At 48.0% G+C, this 25,626-nt stretch overlaps 8 protein-coding genes across 8 annotated transcripts; 4 read left to right on the forward strand and 4 right to left on the reverse strand.

The window, feature by feature from the left end:
• Positions 1 to 2,795: 2,795 nt before the first annotated feature.
• Positions 2,796 to 4,945, reverse strand: GGS25DRAFT_513878 (WD40 repeat-like protein; the record flags this gene model as incomplete). The annotated part of the gene is made up of 7 exons (XM_049262928.1): positions 2,796 to 2,851; positions 2,907 to 3,168; positions 3,227 to 3,512; positions 3,560 to 3,927; positions 3,976 to 4,703; positions 4,761 to 4,894; positions 4,941 to 4,945. 7 exons carry the CDS (start codon positions 4,943 to 4,945, stop codon positions 2,796 to 2,798), a joined length of 1,839 nt encoding a protein of 612 aa, XP_049117647.1.
• Positions 4,946 to 6,043: 1,098 nt separating this feature from the next.
• Positions 6,044 to 8,768, forward strand: GGS25DRAFT_485713 (mitochondrial Rho GTPase). The gene is made up of 2 exons (XM_049260564.1): positions 6,044 to 6,432; positions 6,521 to 8,768. Exons 1-2 carry the CDS (start codon positions 6,423 to 6,425, stop codon positions 8,389 to 8,391), a joined length of 1,881 nt encoding a protein of 626 aa, XP_049117648.1. The 5' UTR covers positions 6,044 to 6,422; the 3' UTR covers positions 8,392 to 8,768.
• Positions 8,769 to 8,963: 195 nt separating this feature from the next.
• Positions 8,964 to 10,866, reverse strand: GGS25DRAFT_485714 (heme peroxidase). Its single transcript, XM_049260565.1, has 2 exons — positions 10,657 to 10,866; positions 8,964 to 10,598 (listed from the first exon to the last, which is right to left on the reverse strand). The coding sequence occupies exon 2, from the start codon at positions 10,273 to 10,275 to the stop codon at positions 9,208 to 9,210; it is 1,068 nt and encodes a 355-aa protein (XP_049117649.1). The 5' UTR covers positions 10,276 to 10,598; positions 10,657 to 10,866; the 3' UTR covers positions 8,964 to 9,207.
• Positions 10,867 to 10,869: 3 nt separating this feature from the next.
• Positions 10,870 to 12,437, reverse strand: GGS25DRAFT_485716 (zinc-finger of the MIZ type in Nse subunit-domain-containing protein). The gene has a single exon (XM_049260566.1). It carries the CDS (start codon positions 12,076 to 12,078, stop codon positions 11,086 to 11,088), a length of 993 nt encoding a protein of 330 aa, XP_049117650.1. The 5' UTR covers positions 12,079 to 12,437; the 3' UTR covers positions 10,870 to 11,085.
• A 19-nt stretch (positions 12,438 to 12,456) lies between these two features.
• GGS25DRAFT_485719 (uncharacterized protein) lies at positions 12,457 to 14,326 on the reverse strand. Its single transcript, XM_049260567.1, has one exon. The coding sequence runs from the start codon at positions 13,967 to 13,969 to the stop codon at positions 12,827 to 12,829; it is 1,143 nt and encodes a 380-aa protein (XP_049117651.1). The 5' UTR covers positions 13,970 to 14,326; the 3' UTR covers positions 12,457 to 12,826.
• Positions 14,327 to 19,146: 4,820 nt separating this feature from the next.
• GGS25DRAFT_226391 (uncharacterized protein) lies at positions 19,147 to 20,483 on the forward strand. The gene is made up of 2 exons (XM_049257002.1): positions 19,147 to 19,471; positions 19,542 to 20,483. Exons 1-2 carry the CDS (start codon positions 19,402 to 19,404, stop codon positions 19,805 to 19,807), a joined length of 336 nt encoding a protein of 111 aa, XP_049117652.1. The 5' UTR covers positions 19,147 to 19,401; the 3' UTR covers positions 19,808 to 20,483.
• Positions 20,484 to 20,886: 403 nt separating this feature from the next.
• Positions 20,887 to 24,219, forward strand: GGS25DRAFT_485752 (RCC1/BLIP-II). Its single transcript, XM_049260568.1, has 3 exons — positions 20,887 to 21,145; positions 21,542 to 23,355; positions 23,419 to 24,219. The coding sequence occupies exons 2-3, from the start codon at positions 21,636 to 21,638 to the stop codon at positions 23,664 to 23,666; spliced, it is 1,968 nt and encodes a 655-aa protein (XP_049117653.1). The 5' UTR covers positions 20,887 to 21,145; positions 21,542 to 21,635; the 3' UTR covers positions 23,667 to 24,219.
• Positions 24,220 to 24,433: 214 nt separating this feature from the next.
• On the forward strand, positions 24,434 to 24,974 carry GGS25DRAFT_520485 (uncharacterized protein; the record flags this gene model as incomplete). The annotated part of the gene is made up of 2 exons (XM_049263887.1): positions 24,434 to 24,549; positions 24,656 to 24,974. The coding sequence occupies 2 exons, from the start codon at positions 24,434 to 24,436 to the stop codon at positions 24,972 to 24,974; spliced, it is 435 nt and encodes a 144-aa protein (XP_049117654.1).
• Between the last annotated feature and the right edge of the window lie 652 nt (positions 24,975 to 25,626).

The raw sequence follows: 25,626 nt of genomic DNA on the forward strand, positions 1-25,626 counted from the left end.
ATCTTCAGAACCCAAATTTGGTGGTGTCTGCTACATAAGAGGTAGGTATCATTACGCGTCTTGTGCTACGCGGAAGGCATCCAACATATCCATTACCTCTCTACTATCCAGCATATCCCACACAGCCACACAGGGATTGCGGCAAGTACGTATCATTCCGCTCGAGTCAAACACGTGCCGGAGCATATACCGACATATAAGGATTGGATCTTCCAAGCTATCGCAGACATGATTCATCAACTGGGCTTCGGTTTCCACCGAAGTAAGGGGCTAGACCTTGTGAGGCCAGCAACACCGCATTGACGGCCATCACGGTTTTTTCCGACGAAGCGAACAAGGCCCTCGAAATCCCGTAACGTGGAATCCGTCTCACTAGCGCTGAGCCTTACGATTCTTAAGTGGATCACAGTCTCGTCAGTGGAGCGGCTACTGTCTAGTCTTTTTGCTAAAAGGATGGATTGATTTTCATTGATATCCAAATCGGACGCACGTGGGGGGTCAATTATTGGCATATCATATCCAAATTCATATCTATCCCAGGCCACCGCCCGAGGTTCTAGAAGACAAGCTGAAACGGTGTTGAACGGTGAAAGAGGCGCAAGCTCACACCGACGGCTCTTGGGTCGTAGATATCCGCGCGTACCTGCCACTGTTTAAACGTTAAGCTTTGCTAGCCGCGATCGACGAATTACTCTTTTTAGAGGGGTCGTTCCTGAGACCGTTCCGACTTGTGTCATCTAGCCCAGCCCTACCAGTATCAGAGCAAATATTGAAATCAATATCATCGAAAACATACTGTATCAGTGTATCTGCCTGGCAGTGCCTGCATATGTAACGGCCTAGTCAACTCGCCGACAGTGAACAGTGGACACATCGTGGGTAGGAACGGACCATCCTATCCATTCCTACACTGCATGCACGTCGAGTCGTTGGTGGTCTGAGTTTCGAAGGGCCGAATCAAAATGGAGTGGGAATATCATACCCAGGGCCTGCGAGGTACATGTGTAGGTGTCAAGGAAGCGCGAAACCTTGATGAGGCTCTTTAGGCTACGCTCTAGACAGCATTGAGTTAAAACAATTGTCCGGCGCCGGCGGCCGGTGACTTCAAGATCCGTACATGTAGGAAGCCCAATCAGTCTCCTCGCAGGTATGGATCACAGTTAGAGAACAGCAGCAATAACAACATCAACAATACCCATATTATCTAGGTATCTGCGTACATAGTATAGCTGCAGGAACTAATCTTCATATAGCTGCACTGCGCACATACATGCATACTAACATTGAAGTAGGTATCTAACTACTTCTTACTAGCTATCCCAGGACCTAGCTAGCTATCTACGCAGGTACTCAGCTTGCTCAAGCTGTCGAGCTATTCTTAGGCATAACCGTAATCACGACCTAGCACTAGGTAGGTAATGTTACTAGTATCAATAACGTAGCTGAGAAGCGAAATGACGAGATAACAAAAACCGAAAAAAAAATTACATACTTACCTAATTACGGTCCATACCCAGAATAGTGTATCTATCTATGTCCATATCTGACAAGAAAATCTAAATAACGCAACTCCCCTCTTTTCACATGCCTTTTTGATATTATCTATGGATGGATGGATGGATGGATGGATGTATCCATTCCAGGTTCCCATTATCTACTAGGATTCTAGGATTCCAGGATTCTATGTAGTTACATATGTAACCTAGTCTGACATATCCGTTCTTAGATACGCACCTACATATACATACATGTACGTATCTCCTTACCCAGGCCCCTTACCTACCTAGTTATTTATTTACCTGCGTATCATCCTAAAATCGTACGTCCATGGGTAACGTATGAGCCTCATTTTAAATACCTACATAACATACATACATGTAACTTCGTATGTATGTATGTATGTATGTGTTCCTTCATACATACCTAATCACCAATCACCCTGCAACGTGACCCGCGGCTTACCTGATGCAGACATACCGTCGTTTATAAAACTGACACAAACAGATCTGCTCGCGTATCGCACTCATACCGTACCGTGGCAGCAAACACACATACATACATACATGCCTAACCTACATATAACTATATCCATAGTTAATAAATGCAATGGTCGCATCGCATCGCATCGCATCATTAGGAAAGGGGGCAAGACACCTAACCTCCCTAACCTAGCCAAAACCGACTCCTCTCTCTGTGCTGTGTTCAGGATATTCAAATTTCCAAAGGTTGTTGACGAAAATCATCTCGTCACCGATTCATTTTTAGTTTCATGCCTACCTACCTAACCTATGTAGGTATCCATACGTTCTAATGCAACTGGTAGAATAGAAGAAGAAGAAAAAAGAAGAAAAAAAAAAGGGAGGCTCCTCAAGGTTGCCTTGCCTTGCCTTGCCTGCCTACCCGCTGTATCAGAACTACCGAGTCCCACACTTACACCGAGATGACACCGGACCAGCCTTCCGGGCGGCAGCGGCAAGATACCGCTTTGAATCCACAACCTTCGACGATCGACTTGCTTGAACTTCCCATTTATCGGAGTATCCATCCAACCATCCATCAAGTCAGCTTCGCCTCCGTTTCTCTTTTTCTGATCCTAGACTCAAAAATTTTCAACCGCGCAACAACCGCGTAACAAATCGCCTCGCGCTGTTAATGACTAGCAATCCGAGCTATTGCTTCGCCAAAACCCACTTCCCACCCATATCTATTTTAACGTATGTAGTCGAATACCAGTAGCCAGGATGTTGTGTGAGCAATGCGTTCTAAAACAACGAAATGCATCCGTTTTATTCCTATCAAGTATCCGCTTGGGCCGGCGCATCTGATGGCCGGTTCCAAGTCCTGATGTGACCTAATATAATTCCCTCAGTATGAGCTGTCAATAGCTTCGGGGCGTCAGCGCTTACCTGTCTTACAGCTCGTCACGATAGCGTCCTCCGTAAACTCAATCCAGCTAAGTGGATGCGTGTCGGCCACCTTAGTCAACACAGGTGGTAATATTGCCGTTCTTGATCGCGGCTCGACAGGGTGGTTGATCGTGTTTTCTTCCGCTTCTAGCCCTGACACAATGGAGTCTGATCGTAACCTGCTAGTAGACGTGCCTTGAGTCTCGGCACGCTGTAGCACCGGCAGTCGAGACGAAATAGACCCACGCTGTCGACTAGCTGTCTATTATCCCTAGTTAGAAAATTTCAAGTTCCCAGAACTTTGGAGATGGAAAACTGACTGCCTTGGGTTTGTGCAACATTCCGACGTTGAAGTCCCAGAGACATAAACGACAATCCTCACCCACGCTACCGAAGCGGTAGTTTCTCTCATCACATCTCCATGGATCAAAGGCCACCGATGTAACCCATGATTGATGTCCTTGGCATCTTGCTATGAGTGTCGTCTCTGAAGGGCACCATATGGATATTAAGTCGTCTTGCCCCCCTGTGAGGACATATTTGCCATCTGGCGACCAGCATACACACGTAAACCCACCATAATACGCATTATACACTCCGAGCAGCCTATAACTTTGTCAGTACTTATTCCGAAAGCCACTCATGGTACCTACTCTTCTTTAAGATAATCGATAATCCGCATCGTGCCATCTTCAGACACTACCGCTAAATGACGGTTGTCAGGGGAAAATTCGAACGCGTTAATCCGCTGATTTGACAGCTTCCAAATGGCAACAGGGTTGCTCTTCTGATTCTTTGAGTGAACTGATTTCAGCACTTTAATCTCCTTGAAATGGTCAACAACCTTGGGAGTAGAAACATCCCCGTTAGACTTGTTCTCTTCCTCGTCAGGGTTGAAGACGGCATCTTCCTTCTCTTTGTCGTATACAACCAATGAGCCATCCATATGTGCTGCAAGGAATAGATTCTCAGCTCCCGGGATCCAACGGATCTGGGAAACCGGTGTCTTATTAATTACGCCCTATAGTCTCGTCAGTGCAGTCCCTCGTGAAATAGGCTATACCCTCACATTCTTATTCAGTCTAGTATATCGCTGAGACATGGGCTCCCACCAGATGATCTCGCCCGTTGAAAAGCCCATGATCATATCGATATGGCTAGGGCTTTTGGTGACTAAGTTGACATCGTGGCTTAAACAATGCGCCTTTGTGAATAAGATCTTAGTCAAGTAGTCGGCCTTCGTCGGAGACGACAAGTCTAGCCACTGAAAAGCCCGATTGACGTTGACAAAAGCAAATAGCCCATCGCTCGGTCGATCGGTGATCTTCTTAGAGAAGGTCTCGTTAATGATAACGCGTGAGATGAATGATGAATTACTCTTAGTCATATTATTCTTGGGTTTGCGCCGTTTATTAGGATCCTTAGTCTTTTCTGGCACTAGCAGAGCATTACCATCACCAAAAGCTGGCGCCGATGTGGCGGTTGCCGATGTTGACGGACCTCCATCACTCATTGATGTGCCTCGTCCCTCACCGTCGCTACTAAGCTTGGCGTCATTGGAGTATCGTCCTTCGCTGGGATGTTCGGCGATGCTCGGCGATAGTGTAGTTGTGGTCGGGGTAAGCTTGAAGAGAGCGGGCGGCGGCGTTCGGCTATCTAAGCTGAGAAGAGACACTCTGCTTCCCGTTGTAGCTGGCTGTGGTGTCGTCGCTAAGGGGTTGGGGTTTATCACCGGGGCCTCGGAGGGATGAGGTGGTGGTGTCGCGAGGAGCAGGTCTTCCTTGAGGACGTATGTTCCTACATGACAGCTTTAGCGCTGGTCCTGGATATCCTTTATCTTGAAGACTAACATACCCTCTCCTACAAGAAATTGGTCCTCGGGGTGCGACAGAATGTTGTTGGTCTCGACCATGGGAGTCGCATGACCGGCAGCAACAGCGGCATTATACGCTGCCTGCGTCGGATACCTAGGCGGAGGCGGTAGCACACTTAAAGGCCATTAGCCGCTTAAATACTATGGTAGTCGAGGAATACAGCATGGCCGCAGGAGTCTTACAACATCATGCCGGCAACTAGTTCTTGGAACAAAGCGGTTGAATGATTACACTCGATAACGTTGACAGCGCCGTGTAACGAGGGATTATAATTGACACAAACCAAACCTCAAAGGTATAGCTCAGCAATCCAGCTGTTATAGGCGAGGTGCAAAATGATTCAATGGCTCAATGGCTTAATGAGCGAATGGTTGAATAGGGTAAAGGTGATCAAATAAAGCAAGAGTTGATGAAGCAAGCTACGTCAGCTTATTACTATAACTTCGACGGACATATGTATGATTGCACAAATGGATGGGTTCGATGTTCATAGCTTCGAATGTTGTAACTATACAAGTCGAGTCTCGGTCAAGTAAAGCAAATCGGAGGTAGAAGTTTAAGTTGCGCATTTTGGGAATCGTCAAAAGAGTAACTTCCATGGTTGGCAACTTCCAGGCTCTATCTGCTACTAAGGTAAGCAAGGCCAAGTGAACAAGGGTATTGAATCTCGGGAACTGTGAAGGTTTGGTGTGGGGTAAAGGGACACAATTGGATGAGGGGAAAGAACAGCTCCAGGGCTGTATAAGCGTATAAGTACATGAATACGTAAGATTGAATTCAAATAGACAAGCATATGTATTTAGAGGAAGGACTGAATTCACTGACTCCAATTTCCAAGGCTGCATCTGTCACGTACATCTAGTTACCTATGTACATAGTAGCTACATACATATGTATGTACATATGAATTTGATAGGTAATAAGGGTGCTCATATAGGTGATCTTCTCCAGGGTCAGTTGATGATGGGTACAGTGCTTAATTACCTGTGTATGTGATTCGTAGCTTCAGTTCATGTGTTTGGAATGTACTGTAATTATTTACATAGTTAAAGATGCATTTAAGATGAGCTGTCTATGCAATGTACAGTAGCACTGGCATTCGTGTAAATACTAAATAGAAGTTATTATAGAACATATGTAAATTTGAAGCCACTCGAACTCTATTTATATATGTACTACAACATTTACATACGTTATCTAATCAGAGAATTAACCCTTGCTAGACTCAAAGTTAGATCCGAAATATTGGTAACATTGATGATTGAACATCCAATGCATTGTATTCCTTGTATTCTAATTGTATCATACAAGTACAGTGCGAAGTTACGTAGTAATGCATAGTTAGTAACTTTTGGATCTCAAGTGCTTGTCTAACAGTTCACCACTCATCACTCAGCTTCCATTCTCAACTCTCCAGCACAGCCAATTCCGCCTCGCCTCTCTGATAGCTATGGACGAATAAAAAATAAAAGTAAAACTATCTTCTACTAATCTTACGCTCTTCGACTACTACACGCGCCGAACTATCTATCAGTCTACTCTCTTATTGTAAAGCTACTACTACTACCTAGGCATTCAGCTCGGGCATCAATGGCATCATAGCATATATCCAAGTCCCGAATTGCTGGATCTCTTACCCAGCATGGCTACAGGTATGTACATCACACTGTCCTACACTTGGTCCCAGCAGTCGCAAGTTCGAATGGGGTCAGATGATTGACATCACCAATTCTAAAATAGTACGCGTTTGCGTATGCGGAGATGAGGGGACCGGCAAGTCGAGCCTCATTGCATCCCTCGTCAAGGACGTTTTTGTGAGCAATAAGATTCAGCCCGTCCTACCGCAGATAACTATCCCTCCAAGTATCGGCACTCCCGAAAATGTCACCACTACCATCGTCGATACCTCAGCCCGTCCTCAAGATCGAAATACCTTGCGCAAAGAGATCCGGAAGTCCAATGTAATCCTCCTCGTCTACTCCGACCACTATAGCTATGAGCGAGTCGCCTTGTTCTGGATGCCTTATTTCCGTTCACTCGGCGTAAATGTTCCTGTTGTCTTATGCGCCAACAAATCTGACCTTGTGGATAATGCGACGCCACAAGTTGTCGAAGATGAGATGCTACCCGTTATGAATGAGTTTAGAGAAATCGATTCCTGCATACGAGCAAGTGCCAGAGAACACCAAAATGTTAACGAGACATTCTTCCTCTGCCAGAAAGCCGTTACGCATCCCATCGCCCCTCTCTTCGACTATAAAGAAGGCAACTTAAAGCCGGCGTGTATGTCAGCTTTAAAGCGAATCTTCTACCTCTGCGACAAGGACCAGGATGGATACCTCAACGATGATGAGATTCAAGAATTCCAAGCCAAATGTTTCGAGAAGCCCCTAGCCCCAGAGGATCTGGAGAATATCAAGCTGTCAATCTCCAAGTCTATACCTGGGTCGAACACCACAAAGGGGGTTGATATGCGCGGGTTTCTCCAACTGAACAAGATATATGCTGAAAAGGGTCGTCATGAAACTATATGGATAATTCTACGCAAATATCACTACACGGGCAGCTTAAGTTTGGAGGACAGTTTCATTCGTCCCAAGCTTGATGTCCCAGAATACGCATCAGCCGAGCTAAGTCCAGCAGGCTATCGGTTCTTCATGGACCTCTTTTTGCTATTCGACAAGGATAATGACGGGGGCTTGAACGATCAAGAACTTGGTGCCTTGTTCGCGCCTACGCCTGGTCTGCCATATTCCTGGGTGGATTCTTGTTTTCCGTTGACCACCGTTCGCAATGAAGCAGGTTATATCACTTTACAAGGATGGCTTGCTCAATGGAGTATGACCACGTTCCTCGAGCCGAAAACCACTCTAGAGTACCTTGCATATCTAGGATTCGAGCCGTCCAATCCGAGGGAGAATCTCACATCGGCTTTAAAGGTAACAAAGCCTCGTAAGAGAAGAAGACGGCCTGGCCGGGTTGAGCGGAATGTAGTGTTATGCTACATCGTTGGTGGGGGAGGAGCTGGCAAATCATCTCTCTTAGACGCGTTCCTCAACAGACCGTTTGACGGTTTGCATCGGCCAACTATCAAGCCCAGGAGAGCCGTCAACAGCGTGGAACTTCAAGGAGGGAAACAGTGTTACCTCATCTTGGAAGAGCTTGGGGAACTCGAACCCGCCATACTAGAAAACCAAGCCAGGCTAGACTCATGCGACCTGATTTGCTATGCATATGACTCATCAGATCCAGATTCCTTTTCTCACATTGTGGACCTCCGCAAGCGACATCCCCAGCTTGACGACTTACCCTCGATATACACAGCTTTAAAGGCTGACAAGGACAAGACGACTCAAAGAAGCGAGTTGCAGCCAGATCAGTATACTTCGAGTCTAATGATGAGCACGCCGGTCCATGTCAGCGTAACCTGGAACAGCATAAACGAACTTTTTGTGTCACTAGCCGAGGCCGCGACCAATCCTAGCACTGCATTCCCCAAGAGCGAGGAACCGCCTCCGGACCGGTCGAGCTTATATCTCGCTCTAGGAGCAACTACATGTGCTGGAGTAGCTGCCTTTATGATCTGGAGGAGATCCACAAACTCGATTTAACACTTGACAAATTCTAAGATTTACCCCCTTTATTCTCCTTATTGTCTTTTTAATTTCGGCTGAACGGGCATCCATTTGGCGCATGTTTTTCTTTTGTCCCCACGGATTCCGATAAATGGACTGCATCGGTGTGTGTGCGTGTGTGTGTGTATGGTTGTCCATGAAGTCTTTCTTCCCTCCTACCCCAATGAATTATTATTGTGCATGATACCCCCTATCTATCTTCGACTATCGTTGAACATATCAGTATTAGACTACCAGTGCGTTAGTATTTAATGAATATAATTAATGAAAGAGCCCCTCTATATCTCGGGGTAGGTACACTCCTATACCCCAATGAGATGCCAGCTCTTGTATAATGAGCCCCTGACGGTTATAGAAGCGTGATACGGTGATACGTCTGACATTTCCATGGTATTATATGAAAATCACCCAGATAGTAACACCCCATATCGCAGGGAGCTCTTTGACATGTAGCTTAGGGGTCTCGACTGCTGTAGGTTCGTATACATTTTTATTTATTGCACGTCCGGTATGGTAAATAGACAAGCCGAAGACCTATTGCTGACGAGCTGAGATGTATAGTTAAATGGTACTCTTAAATTAAGTAGGAAGCTAACTAACTTAGGTATTTTGCTGGTTTTATTCCTAGGTACCCAGGTATACATGAAACGAAGCGAATCCTTCTATCCCATCTACGAGCTCTTCCCCTATTACTATCTATCTATCTAACCTAGGTATCTATGTTTATCTACTATGTAAATATGACTATCCTCCTTCTTTATACACCTAATTCCCCCGGGTAAACCCTCACACCTACAACTTCGCCCCTTCCCTCCTCTTCCTCGCCGCCTCACTCTCCTTCTCATTCTCCTCCTTCAACCTCCGCGCCTCGTGCCCGATCTGCCCAGGCCCCTGATCGCCCGGCGCGGTCGGCGCATCGCTCTTCTTCGGCGCGCTCCTGTACCCCTCTTTCTCGTTCTCGTCGTTGATCACCTGCCCGCCAGCGTCCCGGCGGATGCCGAGCTCGAGCAGCTTCGCGAAGACGGCAGAGAAGTGCGCGAAGAAGAGGTCTTTGTCGGCGGCGTACCGCTCGACCCACGGGCGGAAGGAGGCGTCGGAGAGGAGCGACATGTCGGTGGGCAGCATCATGAGGCCTTCTGGCTTGTCTCCCTCTTCTGCGGACTCGGCGTCGTCGTCTTCGTCTTCCTCGACATACACGAACTGCTCGACCCCGCTCTCCAGCTTCTTCTTCTTCCAGTCGTTCGCGAGCAGCAGCTTGAAGTACTGGTTCGAGAAGCGCGTCGGGTTGTTGACCCACTTCCCCTCGAAGCCCGACCTGTCCGCGTGGCAGCGGCCCAGGTTGTGCGCGCCCGAGAGCGCGACGATCTCCTGGTCGCTAAACCCCATGCGGTAGAACACCGCGCGCAGATGATCCGCCCCCTGCGCACCGTCGGGCAGGCGCCCCCGCGGCGGAACTTTGCTCTCGTCCGCGAAATCCGTGCGCCCCCCCTTCCACGCGATGTCCGCCGGCCCCCCCATCTCGGCGATCGCGACGACGGCCGCGAGCGTCCAGAGGTCCGCGTACGTGAGCCAGGGAAACTGCTGCTTCACGGGCTCGAGGAAGGCGCGCGCGTGTTGGAGGCCGGCGTTCGCGGGGTCCCCGCCCTCGGCCTCGTAGCGCATTCCCGCGCCGTTGGAGCCGCCGGTGTTGGTGGTGGCGCAGTAGGTGCCCGCGGCGTGCCAGGCGAGGCGCACGAGCACGGGGCCGGCGGAGCCGTCGTCGTAGGTGGGTTGGTGGAGGAGGGCGCGGATGGTGGTTTTGACGTCAGCGAGTTGGGATGAGGTGGGCTGGGATGGGGAGGGAGGTTTCGGTGCTGCCATGGTTGTTGTTGTCGGTGTTGAGGGTTGGGGGGGTTTTTTTTTTCTTTTTTGCTTTAGGGTATTATTTCTCTTTATTAAATATTTCTCGATTCTGGAATATCAATGGCAGATTGGACTTGACTTTTGGACAATTAGTAGAAATAAGGAATATGAAAGATAGAAAAGAGAATGAAAAAAAGGTGATTAGGTAGATGGCAAAAGTTAAAGTGTATGAAACTCCGATCTCGTTAGATAAATTCCTAGAAATTCCTAATCGAAGCCTCGGCTACACTATAACGAATCTCGTTAGATCACCCGTTCGGTTTATCGTCGTCAGTGATCCACTTCTTGGTGTCATTAGTTTCAGCTCACGGGCTAGAGAGACTCTGGTTAGTTCCATACACTCGATATCTTACTAATTTTAGATATTCAGGGGTTGAAGTAAAGCATGCTGCTGCTCATTAATGCCGAAGTTGAGGGTAAAACGGTATGTATTTCGAAAGCTCGACGAGATCGAAGACCCTTTGAGTTAATACACAGCGAGTTCGATGATGTTTTGTTTTTTTACACCATATCTTCATCGTCTTCCTCCTCCTCCTCCTCCTCCTCCTCTTCGTCTCCTTCGTCATCATCATCCCTCATCTCTTCATCTTCATCCTCTGACTTAACCGAACCGTCACCAGCAGCTTCTTCCTCTTCGCCCTCTTCACCACCGCTGTCATCTTCTCCATCACTGTTGTTCTGCTGTTGCGCCGCCAGTTGCCGTTTGATTTTTCGGAGCATAATCGGGTCGGGCTGGAAATCCGAGATCGAGACTTCCTGCATTTCATGTTAGTCCTCCTCATCAAAACACCAATAATACTTAGCAAGTGTGTAAGTTATGTTACGTACCTTATTGCATCCCGTCTGTGGACAACGTGCCCGTCTACCCGCCTGCGATCGGAGAAATTGCACAATAGAATCCTTCTCGAACGTGTGTTTACACTTCTTACTCGTGTAAGGGTCTTTCATAACTGCCATAGACAGCGGGCAGTGTATATCCATGTGCTCTTCCGCGACGATTAGATCGTCGTCTTCGTCCTGCTCTCCCTCACCTCCATTGCGCGAAAACCACTTCGAAGCGTCAGGCAAGGGCTTTCCGTCGCTACCGTGTGCCGCATCATGCCATAGACGCTTGAAGCCGATGTAATCATTGTTGATGCCGTACTTCTCGTACAAATTCTTCGATGCGTATTCCGCCGCTGCCGCATCCTTCGCTTCCTGCAGCAACTTTATCGGGCCCGTGACTTCAGGAGCCGCCGCGTCGTCATCGTCATTCTGGGCCTGGCTTTGTCGCCTCTGTACAGCCTCGACTTCAGCCTTGAGCGCCGTTTCTTTTAGTGCGGTACTGTAGTCCTCGAGCTCGATCTTCAGGTCGATAACGCTGCGCACGGCGTGGTCGCATGCTTCGGATAGTTGTGGTACCTCCTCTTTTAGCATTAGCACGCTCTTCTCTAAGGCGCGCTCGCGGTCGCTCTTTTCGCCATCTGCGCCCCGTCGCTCTTGTAGGCTCTTGAGGGTCTCCTTGCGTGCGATGTATCGATCGTTGATGTCGCGCACACTGTCACCAAGGAGCTCGAGGCTGCGCTTTAGTTGCTCTTCATACTTTCGCGTCTCCTTGTTGTTGGCAAGGCGGGTGAGTTCGCGTATGGATTCGATATTCAAGGGACAGGAAGGTGGTTCGTAGTCTGGTAATTCAAGAGGCTCCAAAGTATGCGAAGCTACGCGGGGATGGTTCCGCTCAGAGGCGGATTGAAGCCCTCGTCTTCGTGCGACGGCAGACATTGTTGTTTTTGTGGGTGGTGAAGACCAGAGGATTAGGGGGGTATTCAAAATCAATACACAATTGTTCAGTATAATTGTTAGTGGTATTTGACTTTGACTGCGGAATAGATTCCTTGAATTTTAGGTAAAATATAAAATATTGTAAACCAGCATGTTGGTACCTATTGTTGGTACCTATTAACGCGTCTAGGAAGTCGCGTTTGTTCCAATACATAGTACCTAGTAGTGAGCAACCGTGGGGTAATTAGGTACATGTACCTACCTTGCAGGTGCATATTGATAAGGAGGGGCATATCGTTATCGGGTACTGCGGGGTCTCTTCACCTTCCTCACTGAATCTTCCATATTGAATCTTCCATATTGAATCTTCCATCTTCCATCTTCTCAAGCTTCAAATTCTTCAATTCTCTCTCGCTACTTCATAATACTCAACACCTCAAAGTGAATTAATACTTCATTTCATTATCATCACCTCATACCCTCATACTAAATATAAATACTACACAGCAAGTAGTACAATTTCGGTATAGATTTTGATGCATCCACTTCCTTAATCCTTTATTCCACCAGTGAATAGAAATCTTCCTGTATCCAATCCAATCCTTTTCCAAAACCAAAAGATCTCGATGAATACGAAAGAAATAGGTATCATTACAAGAAGGTAATTTAAATAAGCCCATGAGGGTAAGTCGGGATATCAGAAAATAATGTTAGGATGTCAGAATCCCGGAAATGTCAAAACTCCTGCTTAGTCCCCGTAATCACTTTCGCTCTCATTCCCATCACCTCCCATCATCTTATCATGAACCGTATATAGTGCTTGGATCCACGTGTCCAGCATGGCGTTCAGCGACTGCTCCTGGTCGTACCCGAGCTGCATGTCGTGGATCTTATCCCGCAGCCGCTCGTACGCTTCTATCATGACCCATACCTGTAACGCCGATGTCTCTTGACTAGACTGGGTTGACATGCCGTTCGCAGCCGAAGAAAGCTCCTTTCCAAGAAGATCTAGGCATATCTGCAGACTGGGACTTGCGGGCGATGCCCGTCTTGGCGGTTGCCGGATTGGCTCCCTCCTGTGACGCAGCGGCGGCTCAAGCGAGAACGACCTTGGGGTAAAAGGGATCGCTTCTTCCTCGAAAGCCACCAGCGTCCCGTCGTCTGAGTGAGGCGAGTCTGTGACGGATAAGGCCTCGGGTATTTCCCTGAGAACATCTTCCCCGACCATAGAGTGACGCGCATCTGGGCGATAGGAGGACCCTAGCCGTAACGGCAAAGGTTCTTGTGCCGAGTCATTTAGTATGGCGCAACTCGATTCCAGCAAAGCCCTGTAAGATTCTGCGATGGCCTCGACGCTGGACACTTTGTGTGCTGCAGGCTGGTCCCGGCGTGGGTGGTTTTCTAATTGTCCGATGTGGTACACGGGTGTCTTTGCGTATTGTCTGGTAATCGACGAGGTAGAGGAGGGTGTGGCGCACGAAGCTCTTTTGTCAAGTGACCGTCCGGGTTTGGTGTCGCTGACACTAAGATGCGCGAACTCGGGGATGACTTGCATAGAGTGGCGGTGTGGCTTTTCGTTGGATCTCACGACCGGAGGAGGTCCACGGCAGAGATAACCACTTTTTCGAAGCTGTTCGAGCCATTTCCCATCGTTTGTGTCTGTCGTTTGTGAAATCGTCTTCTTGCTGTTCGTGTTTTTGTCGGTGACGACGGGAGTAGGTTCAGCTTTCTTAGCGTCGGTGTGGTCATTAGGCTTATACCAGCGCTGCTGGGTGCCGATCTTTTGGAGCTTCCTCCTTAGCTTCTTGCCAGGGCCTTCCGACTTAACGGCGGCGGTGGTAGCAGGCTGCTGCTGCTGCTCTATTATCGTCGATCCCCTATACCAGTTCATGGTGAATAGTATTAAGTAGGAAGAAGACTTAAAATTAAAAAGAAACTAAAGAATTACACTACTAGACAAAGACATCGAGAATGGCGTACGGAGTGGCGGGAAAGGTCACTATAAGACAATACGAAGATGCTGTTGTTTTTAGTGATTCTCTTGCCTACCTAGAGTTACATCAAGGAACCCAATACCTATTACAGGTATTACAGGTGTTTGTAGAACGATGACGTTGGCGCAATCGTGGGATAAGTCTGTGTGTCCGCTAGTACCAAGCCAATACGAAAACCGGATTTGCATAGCCCCTGGACAACCTCTACCAAGGCCGCCCAGGAGGGCCAACGAGGGTTTCTTAGTCGCACTTCTTGGAATGGAATATGGCTGACCTGCATATGCAACATTGATGGCCTAAGACTAGATAACCTACCTGGCTACTAGGGATGCAACCCGCCTACTTGGGAGGTCTTCCCAACTGAGGTTAGAGAAGAAGGCTTGTTTTTTTTGCCATCCGCTATTCTCAGCATTGATGAGCACCGACAAAGTAACACCTCATCGTCTGTGCTTAAGTTCACGATGTTTTTCGTTTCGTTTCATTTTGGTCGTCAGTGCTCTGCTCTTTGGTCTAATTCTATTCTGCTAAGGTTACATGCATTCATGATACGATATCTACCTACCTACCCAAGTAGGTATCTAGGTTAGGTATTGTACGTTAGTAGCTATAGATTATGTACAAGACAACTAACGAATTTTAGCCCCTCTGCGCTGAGGGCTGAGAACGAGTCTGCGAGCTAAATAATCCAACCCTGGTAAGCCTTACTACAATGCACCCAATCCCGACATCGTGTGGCGAGCGCTTAAGGCGTGGCAACTGGCCATGGAACGATGGGGAGGGCCAAAAGCGTGCTGGTTATATGCAGTAGGTAAGACTCGTACTACCAATACGAGCCTTGTGTGTGTAGGTAGTGTTTTGGAGAGAACGAACCACAGACCACAGACGTTCGCTTCGGTTGCGAAGAATCGGGGGTGTGGAATCGCCTCTGTCGCATTTTCTTCCAAAAAAGGATGCAAATAGGTAGTTACTTACTTCCTCGTTTAGATAGGAAAAACTTGAGATCGTAACCCAGACTTGCATATCGATAGATTGTCTTTTAGTTCCATATAGATTACTATTATGTAGGTTAGTAGGTAGGTACATGTATGTATGTATGTGTATTGATCCCGCTCTCGTCTAGGGTAGCACTGCAGATTCCTGACCGAGGAAAGCTGACGAGGAGACTCGGAGAAGAAGACGTGTGGAAACACCTCGAGACAATTCTATACATATCCAGGTACATGTATGTATGTAAATGTGTATTATTAGAAGTCGAAGCAGCACGATGTTGCAATACCTACCTACATACCTACTCACCTTACGTACACCTACATATATCGACACCGCTATTCTAATAACTAGGCTAGTTTCTCCATGAACATGTATATATGTAAGACTTCCGGTCCTGTAGATAAGATTCCCGTGCAGATTCGTGACACAAGAAGCTCCCTTCACTGAAATCCTTCCGCCCCCAACCTCTGCCAAACTAACGGCAAATGGTGCCGATCGATGGAGGGGTCCCTTTTTTTTTTTTTCTTCCGGCAACCCTCGGATCGGATCGGGGATGCGGGGCCAGTCATCTTTTTCTCTTTTTGAGACCCAAAAGGGTATTCCCTGGAGGTCTAATAATCTTGTGTTGCTGTCAGGCGCTCAGCCTTGTGTTTCTCTTCTCTGTGCTCCTCTCTCGACTCATGGCTGCAAGGTTTCTTACCTGCAGCGGGCAAGGAGGGGAAGGGGATGAAGGTACTGTAGGACACTGTTCCTATATTTAGTTGCTTTTCACGTCTTGCGAGAGACATATCTTTTCTTTTTCTTTTTTTGCTGATGGGGATTTTATTGGGTTGTAGATGTAACCACGGCACATGGGGTTGGAGGAGGCAGCGACCGCGATGACACTTGCTTGCGCTGAATATGTTGTGCATACGTCTTGTCACGTTTGTGGGGGGGTGAGTGAGGCTGCCATGTGTGCCGTGCCGTCCTGAGGTCGAGGGTTGAGATTAATCGTACAATACAATAACTACAACACCACCTGGAATACAACGATCGCCCGGACATTTTTTTTGGGGGGGGGGAGGGCATACCTATTTTCTTTCTAATGCTAACACAGGTAATTTACTAGGGTTAATATGGAGGCAGAAAATCAATCAATCAAGCCCCGAAACTCCTCGAAAAGAAAGAAAGAAAAAAATTCTGACCGACCCCAAATTGTTTCTTGCTTCTTTGAAAACTTCGCACTCGTCACTTGCATACAGCCTGACTAACTGACTGCCCATAACTATTCACGCACATGTCTCATCTCATCTCATCTCATCTCATCCCCCCCATCCCCTCCAAACCCCACACAGACTGCCTCGCCAAGGCAAACATGGCAAGACAAAGGCAAGACAACACAAGCAGCTCCTATCTTTTAGCCTTCTAGCTTTTTTTTTTTTTTTTTTTTTTTACCTAACTAGACACCATATCCCACCGCACTGGTCTCCATGGTGATGTTGATGGCCTGGCACGTAGGGTTGGTCGGGGGCGAGCCGTGGTTCGCGCCCAGGACCCAGGAGACCAGGTACTCGGTGTGCTGGTCCAGGGGCACGAGGCAGAGGAACCAGTTGTTGTAATTGCGATCGTCCGTCGTCGTCGTCGTCGTCGTCGCGTTTGCTCCGCTACTACCACTACCACTACCACTACCACCACTGCTGCTGCTAGGAATAGCAGTGGGATTTATGTCGGTGCCGTTAGTGGTAGTGGTAGCAGCAGCAGCAGCAGTGCCGTTTACCGTCGTGTCGTCGATGCCCGTCATCAGCAGGTCCCCCGTCTCGCCGTCGAACCCGAGCGTCTCCGGGTTCGCCGTCTGGTTGAACACCGGCACCGCCACGTTCGACCCCGGGTCGTAGATCAGCCCCACCGGCCCGTACGTGCTGCTGTTGCGGTACGTCAGGTACCCCGCCCCGTAGTCCCCCGCCCCGTACGAGGTGAAGAAGAACCCGGTCGCCGAACCCCGCGCCGAGGGCACGGCGCCTTGAGTGTAGCAGAGGCCGAGGGTGTCGGCGCAGGGGTGTGCGTGGCCTGGGGGTGGGAAGGTTAGTGGTAGGTAGGTAGGTAGGTAGGTAAGTGTCCGTGGGTGTTTGAGAGTGAAGTTACGCCATGTAGAGTTAAATGTGTTGGGTGGGGTTGGGTACTAGGTAGGCAGGCAAGTTGGCTGGCTAGTTGGTAGGAGGGAAGGGAAGGGTTACGTACCGTTGATGGAAGCATTGACGTTGCTGCTGATGCGTAGCTGGAAGGGGCCGTTGTCGACGATCTGGGCTGCAGAAATGCTCAGAGGTGCCGGTATCAGCAGTTGGAATAACTTTCGGACCCCCATCTTGGATGATAGATAGGTATGAGGTATGTATATTTTCTTGGTTGGCTTTTTTTTTTTTCTGCCTTTCTTTCATCGGCTGCTCGTCAAGGTTGGTTCTCTCAAAATCTGGTTGCTGAATCGAGGGTTCTGTAGGACTCCTACTCGTCTTTACATTCACAACTGATGAAGTAGAAGGGCATGCAGATATGTGGTGGGTGTGGTGATTCTTAAGAAACACCATGATCTCTAGGAGCATCACGGCCATCTTACCTCTCTCTGTATTAGAATCATTGAATTCGTTCTTATGGGTTCTAGCCGAGAAGTAATTTGCCTGTCTGGCGATGTGCAACATACCTCGAATGAGGCTGACTCAATTGAAATGAGATAGACTCGCTATGATACATACGACACGAACTATAAACTTGTTTCTCTGCGACAAGAAGTGGGTAGCCATTCCGAGTCACCGCCGTTTGATTTCTAGACAGAAGGATGTTGTCTGGTTGAAGCTAGGGTTCTTGCTTAGAACCTCGCTACCCCCCTTCGAAAGAACGGCTTGGTTCGATGCTAAGTACCTACCTAGATGCAAGCCTGGCCTGGCAGCTCTTATATTCGTATCATTATTCTCCTCTATCGTCAACTAGATAGTATGTATCTTCCTTCCATATCAATAACATGTCAGCCCCAACTAGGTACCTACGCATATAAGCTAGACTCATACGATCATTGATAAACGGCCACATGGGCTTGAATCGAGATCCTCCAAATTGGTACGACTCTATGCTGTTGTACCGGCGGCAACTTGGGAGACGTACAGGTACCACATACCTCTGTTTCTTTCAACGTGCATTGGATATCACGATATTAAGCTTATGAAATAGGATCACAGTATTACATGGTCAGTTTGAGGATGAGTCTGTGGATGCTTATTTGAAAACTGATGGGCTCTCATTCCTTTCGCATTCTTTTCGGAGTATTCCGTACTGCCGTGTGCATGGCAAACGTGGAAACGGTGGTTTCTAGAAAGCATCCTACGTAACTTGCCACTGGTACACTTTGTCTCTCTTGCCCTTTTGATATTTACCGGGCCTTTTTTTTCTTTCTCGAAGTGCTAAGTGAGAGGAGCTAATGATGGATGTCTAGGTACGTTAGACACCTAAGGTATATCTAATATCTAAAGATAGGTGAAAGGACATGCGTAATATAGAGGTGTGTTGATAAGAGACATAGCAGCAGCAGCTCGCACTGCTCTTGGGGGATGAGGCCCTACATCAGGATATAGTTCGATCACAACAACGCTGCCTTAAGGAAGGAGTACAACTGGACTGTGGTATATTGAGTATTTAGTGTGTACACTGTAGGTTAGGTAAATATGTGTAAGTGATTATATCAATGTAGTGATGAGGACATTGCCACTGCGTGCCATCTCAACTGCACTTGGAAGCAAACACCAAAGGAGCAAAAGTAACCAATTACGAGTGCTCGAATTCAAGTTCGGTAAGCTTTTGTTTGGTATGGAGCTTAATCAGACCACTCAGACCATCCAGACAGCTGATGATGGAGAAAATTGATTTTCTGTCGGCCAACTGATGGTCTTAGCTCGGTCTGGATCTCTAGTCGGCCCAGCTTGTTGGCCACCCAGAGGCTAGTTAAAGTAATCACAATGGCCATGATTGGCCATTTGAGTTATGCTTTGAAGACGGTCAACCAATCACCATAGATATGATGACCTTTACCTTTGATCAAGCTCGATCAGTGATGTCAGCAGAAGGACTTGTACTGATAATACTGTCCCGTCATCTGTTTGCAGACGCTATCAGCTTCGAGTACAAATATCTACTGCCCTTCTTCACGTTTTCCAATATTCCATCTCCCATCTCGACATCTTCAACATAACATCAACACACAAATCATACCTTCTAACTTGTATTGTATTTGCAAACACAAATCTCCAAACAAAATCTATCGACTATCCTCAACTTTACATTCCACCCTTCTTCATCACATCCTACTACCATTACAATGGCGACCCAAGTTTTACAGGCAACCCCCACTTGCTGCGGCAAGAACTCTGGCGGCGAGTGCGTGTGTGGTAAGTTTGAACTGTTCATCCATCATGGACGACACTGTATGAAGTAACTAACGCCTCTTCTTCTTTACAGCTAAACAAGCTACCTGCTCTTGCGGCCAGAAATCCGCCCTCGCGTGCAGCTGCGAGAAGGCTTCCACCGAGAACGAGTTGAGCGGCGCTCGATGCTCATGCCGTGCTCGTCCTGCTGGCCAATGCACTTGCGACAACGCGTCCAAAGAGAATGCGCCCGTTAATGGCAGCGCCTGTGCCTGCGGCTCTCGTCCCGCTGGATCTTGCACCTGCGAACAAGCCAGCTCGAACCCGAACCCGAACGAGATCGATTTCACCACGAAGTAGTCAAAAAGGCTTTGAGAGCATGCTAGTACGGGGATATGGCATTCATACTGAGTGATGCTACTGGCCATATGCTGTCATAATGGCTGTGGCATGTAAATGCAGCTCTGGAGAGAAAATCTAGGGGATTTCATCGGATGGCATGGTGGTTGGAGTTCGCGGAGTTAGGTTTTCGGTAGCAGAGATACAATGCAATCACGTTTTTTTTTAATTAACTTGGAAGTCGTGCGACGTTTCCGGAGCCGCCTAAAAGTGATTTCATTGTTTCTATTTCCTTGAGAATCATCGAAGACCTAAGACATTCATGTTAGCCTTCGCCTACAACTATAATCAGCGGTTAAGAACCTCATCGAGCCATGAGTCATCACGAGTAGAAGTATGGCTGAGATGATACTGATTAGTTGAAGGAAAGAGACTGCCACCTACATATGTCAATATGAAGTTTTATGAGAGACATCCCACAACACTCGTGATAAGGCTTCACAACTATCCAGGTAGACACTGATGAAGCATTCCTAATTCAAGAAACCCAACATATGTATCGGTATATTTCTTTCCATAGATAATTATTTTGTACCTATCTAGGTAGGTGAAAGTGAAGGGTCTCAAATATCAATGGCTAGACAAAAACCAAAAAACCTTTAGATAAGAGTGGTAAATACGATTATTCGCTTCGCAAGTTTCAAGTACGCACATCTGAGTAGATTATTTTTATTGACCGCCTTTCCGAATTATCCCTTTTTCTGCCGGACAAAACATACCAAAAAACCAAGTTACAGGGGTTAGTAGAAGTTGAGATACCGATATGGAAGACAAAAACGCATTTGATAGGTAGACTGCGCGGGCGGTGAGAAGGATCGAATCTTTTCCGGACACTAGGGTCGAGGCCAGGGACCCACTGAAGCTTCAATAGAAAAGCTATGGTGGGGCCATTCTGTATTGTTTAGATCCAATTATCCATTATTTACGAGGTAGAAGGTACTAAGGACTAGGTGCACTTGTACTACATTGTACTACCTAGTACTACTAGGTACCTAAGTGCTACCCAGTAGTGTACAAGGTTTGTGCCCTGCATGCGGTAATGTGGATTGGTAATTGTGGATTTTTGGGCTTAAAAATTTCCTACCAAAAATCAAAGCGCGTTCTTTTCACTTTTCTTTCTTTTCGCTCTCACTAACTTCATCATCGTAAACATTCTCTTTCTTTACCCAACTTGTTCCTTGTCGATTATTCTTAACCATAAACAAAGAATAATCTACTCGGTATTCTTGTTACGCGTCAGGTTTGTCCCTGCGATTTCCGAATCACCATATTTGGTCAAGGACAATTCTATCCTATTCGGTAAGTCAAGACTCGTCTGATCAGATCAATCGAGAAAGACACGCGACTATTGCGTTACCCGTTACCCGCGCAGTTTAACCTACCCTATCCTACATACTCTTTCCTACATACCCAAACTGCCAAACCCAAACTCAATTACCCACTACCTATTACCTGACTAGGCACCTCACATAATACCCTAGGGTAGGTATCCAAACTTAGGTAGATTGATCCTACCATTGATCCTACCTACTTTACCTACTCACCTATCATTCTACCAATATTGAACCCACCCACTTACTTACCACTCGTACCCAACCCTCATTCTTACCACACCTTTGTACTTCCTTTTAATTTCGCAATTCAACCCCCACAAACTCTCAATTCCTTCATCCTTTACTTACTGGTCACTTATAGACTATTTCCATCAACATCTCCATCAATAGTTTCCATCAATCTGAAAACTATCATACCCTCTACATCCAGCATCAACTGGAAACAACAATACGCGATGCCTCCTAAAGATCGCAAGGCTTCGGCCAAGTCCGGCGTCACTAAGGCCGCGACCTCAGCTGCATCGGCCAAGAACAGCCGATCAAACAACACATCCGCTGCAGGTTCAGCTCCTGGTCGCGCTAGCCGCCGCACCGCGAAACCCGCATCGAAGGTCGACGAAGAACTAGATGATGCTGGCGAAGAACAAGAGGAGACTGAAGTAGAAAACAGTCGCACAATCAAACCCGAAAAAGCACAGCCCCGAAAACGACCCGCCGCCAAGAAGAATGCCCCCTTGACCAAAGCCCAGAAAGAGGAGGAAGCCAACCTTGTCCGCAAAGAAGGGGAGCGACAAGCCAAGCGCAAGAGAGAGGAGGACACGGAGTCGGATCATGACGACGACGAAGTCGCAGAGCCTAAGCAGGCTCCTGTTAAAAAGCCTGCTGCTAGAAAAGCCGCAGCGCCCAAGAAATCGGTTTCGCCGAAAAAGCCCACCAAGAAGCCTGTCTCTAAGAAAGCCAAGACTTCTCAGGAGGAGGACTCTCAAACTGAAGCGCCACCTGCAGCCAAAAAGGCTCGCACCGAAGCCCAAGTCAACGGCGCTGTCGTAAGCCCCCCTGCAAAAGCTGCTGCCCGCACTCGTGGACCTGGTGCCAGAGGTGCTGTACTCAACGCCGTTCCCTCGACGCAGTTTGATGTCTTCGTCTTTGGCGAGGGAACTTCAGGTGAACTTGGCCTCGGGAGCAAGAAGTATGAGGGTAAGAAGCCTATCGACGTGCGGCGACCTCGTATCAACCACAACCTCAAGGGCGTCGTCGCTATAGCTTGTGGTGGTATGCACTGTGTCGCTCTGACTCATGACCAGCGGGTCCTCACCTGGGGCGTCAACGACGACAAGGCGCTAGGCCGTGACACTCACTGGGAGGGTGGCACTCGTGATATTGAGGGGGACGAAGATTCAGACGATGAAGATGATACCGGCATGAATCCTAATGAAAGCACGCCTGGCCCAGTCGACCTTAGTGCGATTCCCGAAGGAACGAAGATCTCCCAAGTTGCCGCGACTGACTCTGCCTCTTTTGTCGTCACAGACGACGGCTGGGTCTATGGATGGGGCACTTTCCGAGGTTCCGATGGTATTATCGGTTTCAGCGAAGGCACCAAAATCCAGCCATCTCCCATCCTCATCCCCGGTTTGAAGGAGATCAGCCGACTGGCCTGTGGCTCCAACCACGTCCTAGCCATGGATAACTCGGGCAAGGTCTTTACCTGGGGTAGCGGAGGCCAATACCAGCTTGGTCGAAAGCCACTGAGCCGTCTAGGAGGTCCTACTGCTGGACTAGCTCCCCAGCCGTGCAGCAAGTTTTCCAAGAAGCATTTCGCCGTTCACGTAGGTGCTGGCTCGTATCACAGCTTTTATATTGACAACGAGGATCGAGTCTGGGCTTGGGGCTTAAACAACTACGCACAGACCGGACTCAACGTGCATACCGGAGAAGACGATGCGATGGTCCTTCGACCCCAGATTGTCCAGTCGCTTGTGGACGAGAAGATCCGCCAAATTGTGGGTGGAGAGCATCACTCGGTAGCTTGCACAACTGATGGCAAGCTTTTGACCTGGGGGCGAGTAGATGGCCATCAAGTTGGCCACCCATCGAGCCTCTACACCGAGGAAAACGCTGTCTTTGACGATAACCAAAAACCCCGAATCCTGATGGAGCCGTCCGTCATCAATGGTATGTTTTTTTCTTTTGTTTTTTTGCTATCGTTTCCACGAAGTAGGCTAACCATCATTACAGACGTCAAGGCAACATTTGTCGCAGCGGGCACGGATACCAGCTTCGCCATTGATGAGGCAGGCAAGGTTTACTCTTGGGGCTTTTCAGCCAACTACCAGACAGGCCAGGGAAGCACAGATGATACCGAGGTCCCCACCGTGATTGACAACACGGCCATTCGTGATAGGAAGATCGTCTGGGCCGGTGCTGGCGGACAGTTCTCGATGGTGGCAGCTGAGGCAGCGGCTCAGTTGACTAACGGCCATTAAGTGCTGTTATAAAGATTGGTGGTATACACCCACATGGCGGTAAAAAAATGATGGCGTACGGAGGCCTCAAGGTTGTACTAGTATAGAGTTGCATATTGCATATTTCATTTTCGGCTCGAAAGGAAAATTCGAGTCTTTGCATGGGGTCTGGGTGGGCCTTAAGTCCATCACTACGACTAGATGACTCGATAGGAAGATGCCCTTTGGGCAATGGACGAACGAGTGTGGAATGGACAACGCGCCTCTCTTATGGGGAGTTCTTTTTCAGAGAAGTGGCTTCAAGGCAATTCTTGTGATATGGTGATATTGTGAACAATGGCAAACCCCGATGCTTCTGAGGCTTGTGAAATAATGCGATGGCGTCTCGGCCCTCTTCTTTTCATTTTATGTATTAGAATCGTGTGAAAATTGATATGGTGTCTACGGTGAATGAGTGGCGGTTGAGGGCAGTATGGTGACGTAAGGAGTAGCACACGTAACTCCAAATATGATCTGTGACCGGCTACATGGGTAGGGGTGCTTTGCTGTATTTAAAGCATATCATGAAATCGATCAACCCTGCTCCTGGTATACAACCTACATACCTACCTACATACATAGGAGTCGGCTTGAACCTTATGACATATCGCATAGCAGGTACATTACCTAGGTACATACTCCGGTAATCAAAGTTCGTAGGTCAATTATCAACTTCATTCCTTCTTTTCTTATATAGGTATAAAGACCGCATTAAAAAAAAAAAGAAAAGCAAATAAAAGCAAGTGAAAATGCTGGGCCGTCTACTCCTCACCGTCGACGCCCTCGGCATGTGTTTCGGGACCATTATGGCCGACTGCCTCAACGAGACGCACATGTTCAATCCGCGATGGCGACCGCATGCTAAGTGAGTTTTTTGTTCCTCCTAATCTCCTATCCCCCCCCCCCTTCTCTCTCTCCTGTAGGTACATAGATATTAGACAACTAACACACACCACCCCCCCAACAAAAAGATTCCACAACGCCCAAACCGTCTTCCTCGCCATCATCCTCTCCCTCATAACCCTCTACTACACCTGGCGCCCCACCACCACCACCACCACCACCACCAAGCCCCAAACCCTACAAGCAGAGCTCCGTCTCCGCCGCGAATTCCTCTTCGTCGCCGCCCTCTCCGGCTCCATCTACTGGATCGCGGGGCTGCTAAGCATCCTGCCCCCCGGAACAATGGGCCTGGACCCGGAGTTTGGCGGGCCCGGGTTCCCGCAGGCGAAGATCTTTGTTGGGTTCATGGCGGCGGGGTTGGCGGGGGCTTGGTTGGAGTATCCGTGATTGTTTTTTTGGGGACGTGAGGAGGGAGAGGGGGGGGAGGGGCGTTTGTTAGGTACCTACCTACCTACCCTTAGCCCGATATCATGTCGGATCCCATCCTCATACCTACAGGGGATAATATCGTCATGGCCTTATCAGATCTACTTAGGTACTCACTGACGAGAGAGACAATATTGCTCTGTCTGCACCTGCAGGTACATAAATAGGAACTTTAAAATGAAAATACCTACCTATAACTATATCACAGCGATGGAAATCCTGCTACCTACCAGCTTCAGCTTGACCCCGCCGCGATTAGGTGGTCAAGGGACCCTACACTTATGTACACTCCATCCAATATCACGACAGCACGTATCGCAATCCCGAGGTTGCGCATTTATTAGCACTCTACTACTAGGTATGAACTAGGTAGGTGTGCAAGCGAAGTATCCAGCTGACAAGAAAAATACGTATTGCTAATCTGAATTCTTGAGCAAGTTGTAAAGATGATGCATAGGCAGGTGCCCTCATGTGTACTATATAAAAGATTGACCGAAGTGCAAAAACGTGATGAATGCGACGACGTATGCTCTCTTCCTCCCTCAAAACAATCAAAAAAAAAAACCTCCCTATAAAAGAAATTACCTCCCTCCCCAAATACCTATTCTCGTTA

Source organism: Hypoxylon fragiforme, assembly GCF_022984875.1.
Source record: "Hypoxylon fragiforme strain CBS 206.31 chromosome Unknown GGS25scaffold_4, whole genome shotgun sequence".
Classification (NCBI taxonomy): domain Eukaryota; kingdom Fungi; phylum Ascomycota; class Sordariomycetes; order Xylariales; family Hypoxylaceae; genus Hypoxylon; species Hypoxylon fragiforme.

What these genes read in the sequence shown, in the direction of transcription:
- GGS25DRAFT_485714 (XM_049260565.1), bottom strand. Translation starts at nt 10,275, where the DNA reads ATGGCAGCACCGAAACCTCCCTCCCCATCCCAGCCCACCTCATCCCAA.
- GGS25DRAFT_485716 (XM_049260566.1), bottom strand. Translation starts at nt 12,078, where the DNA reads ATGTCTGCCGTCGCACGAAGACGAGGGCTTCAATCCGCCTCTGAGCGG.
- GGS25DRAFT_485719 (XM_049260567.1), bottom strand. Translation starts at nt 13,969, where the DNA reads ATGAACTGGTATAGGGGATCGACGATAATAGAGCAGCAGCAGCAGCCT.
- GGS25DRAFT_226391 (XM_049257002.1), top strand. Translation starts at nt 19,402, where the DNA reads ATGGCGACCCAAGTTTTACAGGCAACCCCCACTTGCTGCGGCAAGAAC. An exon ending in TGGCGGCGAGTGCGTGTGTG is followed by an intron (nt 19,472 to 19,541) that starts GTAAGTTTGAAC and finishes TCTTCTTTACAG; the next exon opens with CTAAACAAGCTACCTGCTCT.
- GGS25DRAFT_485752 (XM_049260568.1), top strand. Translation starts at nt 21,636, where the DNA reads ATGCCTCCTAAAGATCGCAAGGCTTCGGCCAAGTCCGGCGTCACTAAG. An exon ending in GGAGCCGTCCGTCATCAATG is followed by an intron (nt 23,356 to 23,418) that starts GTATGTTTTTTT and finishes CCATCATTACAG; the next exon opens with ACGTCAAGGCAACATTTGTC.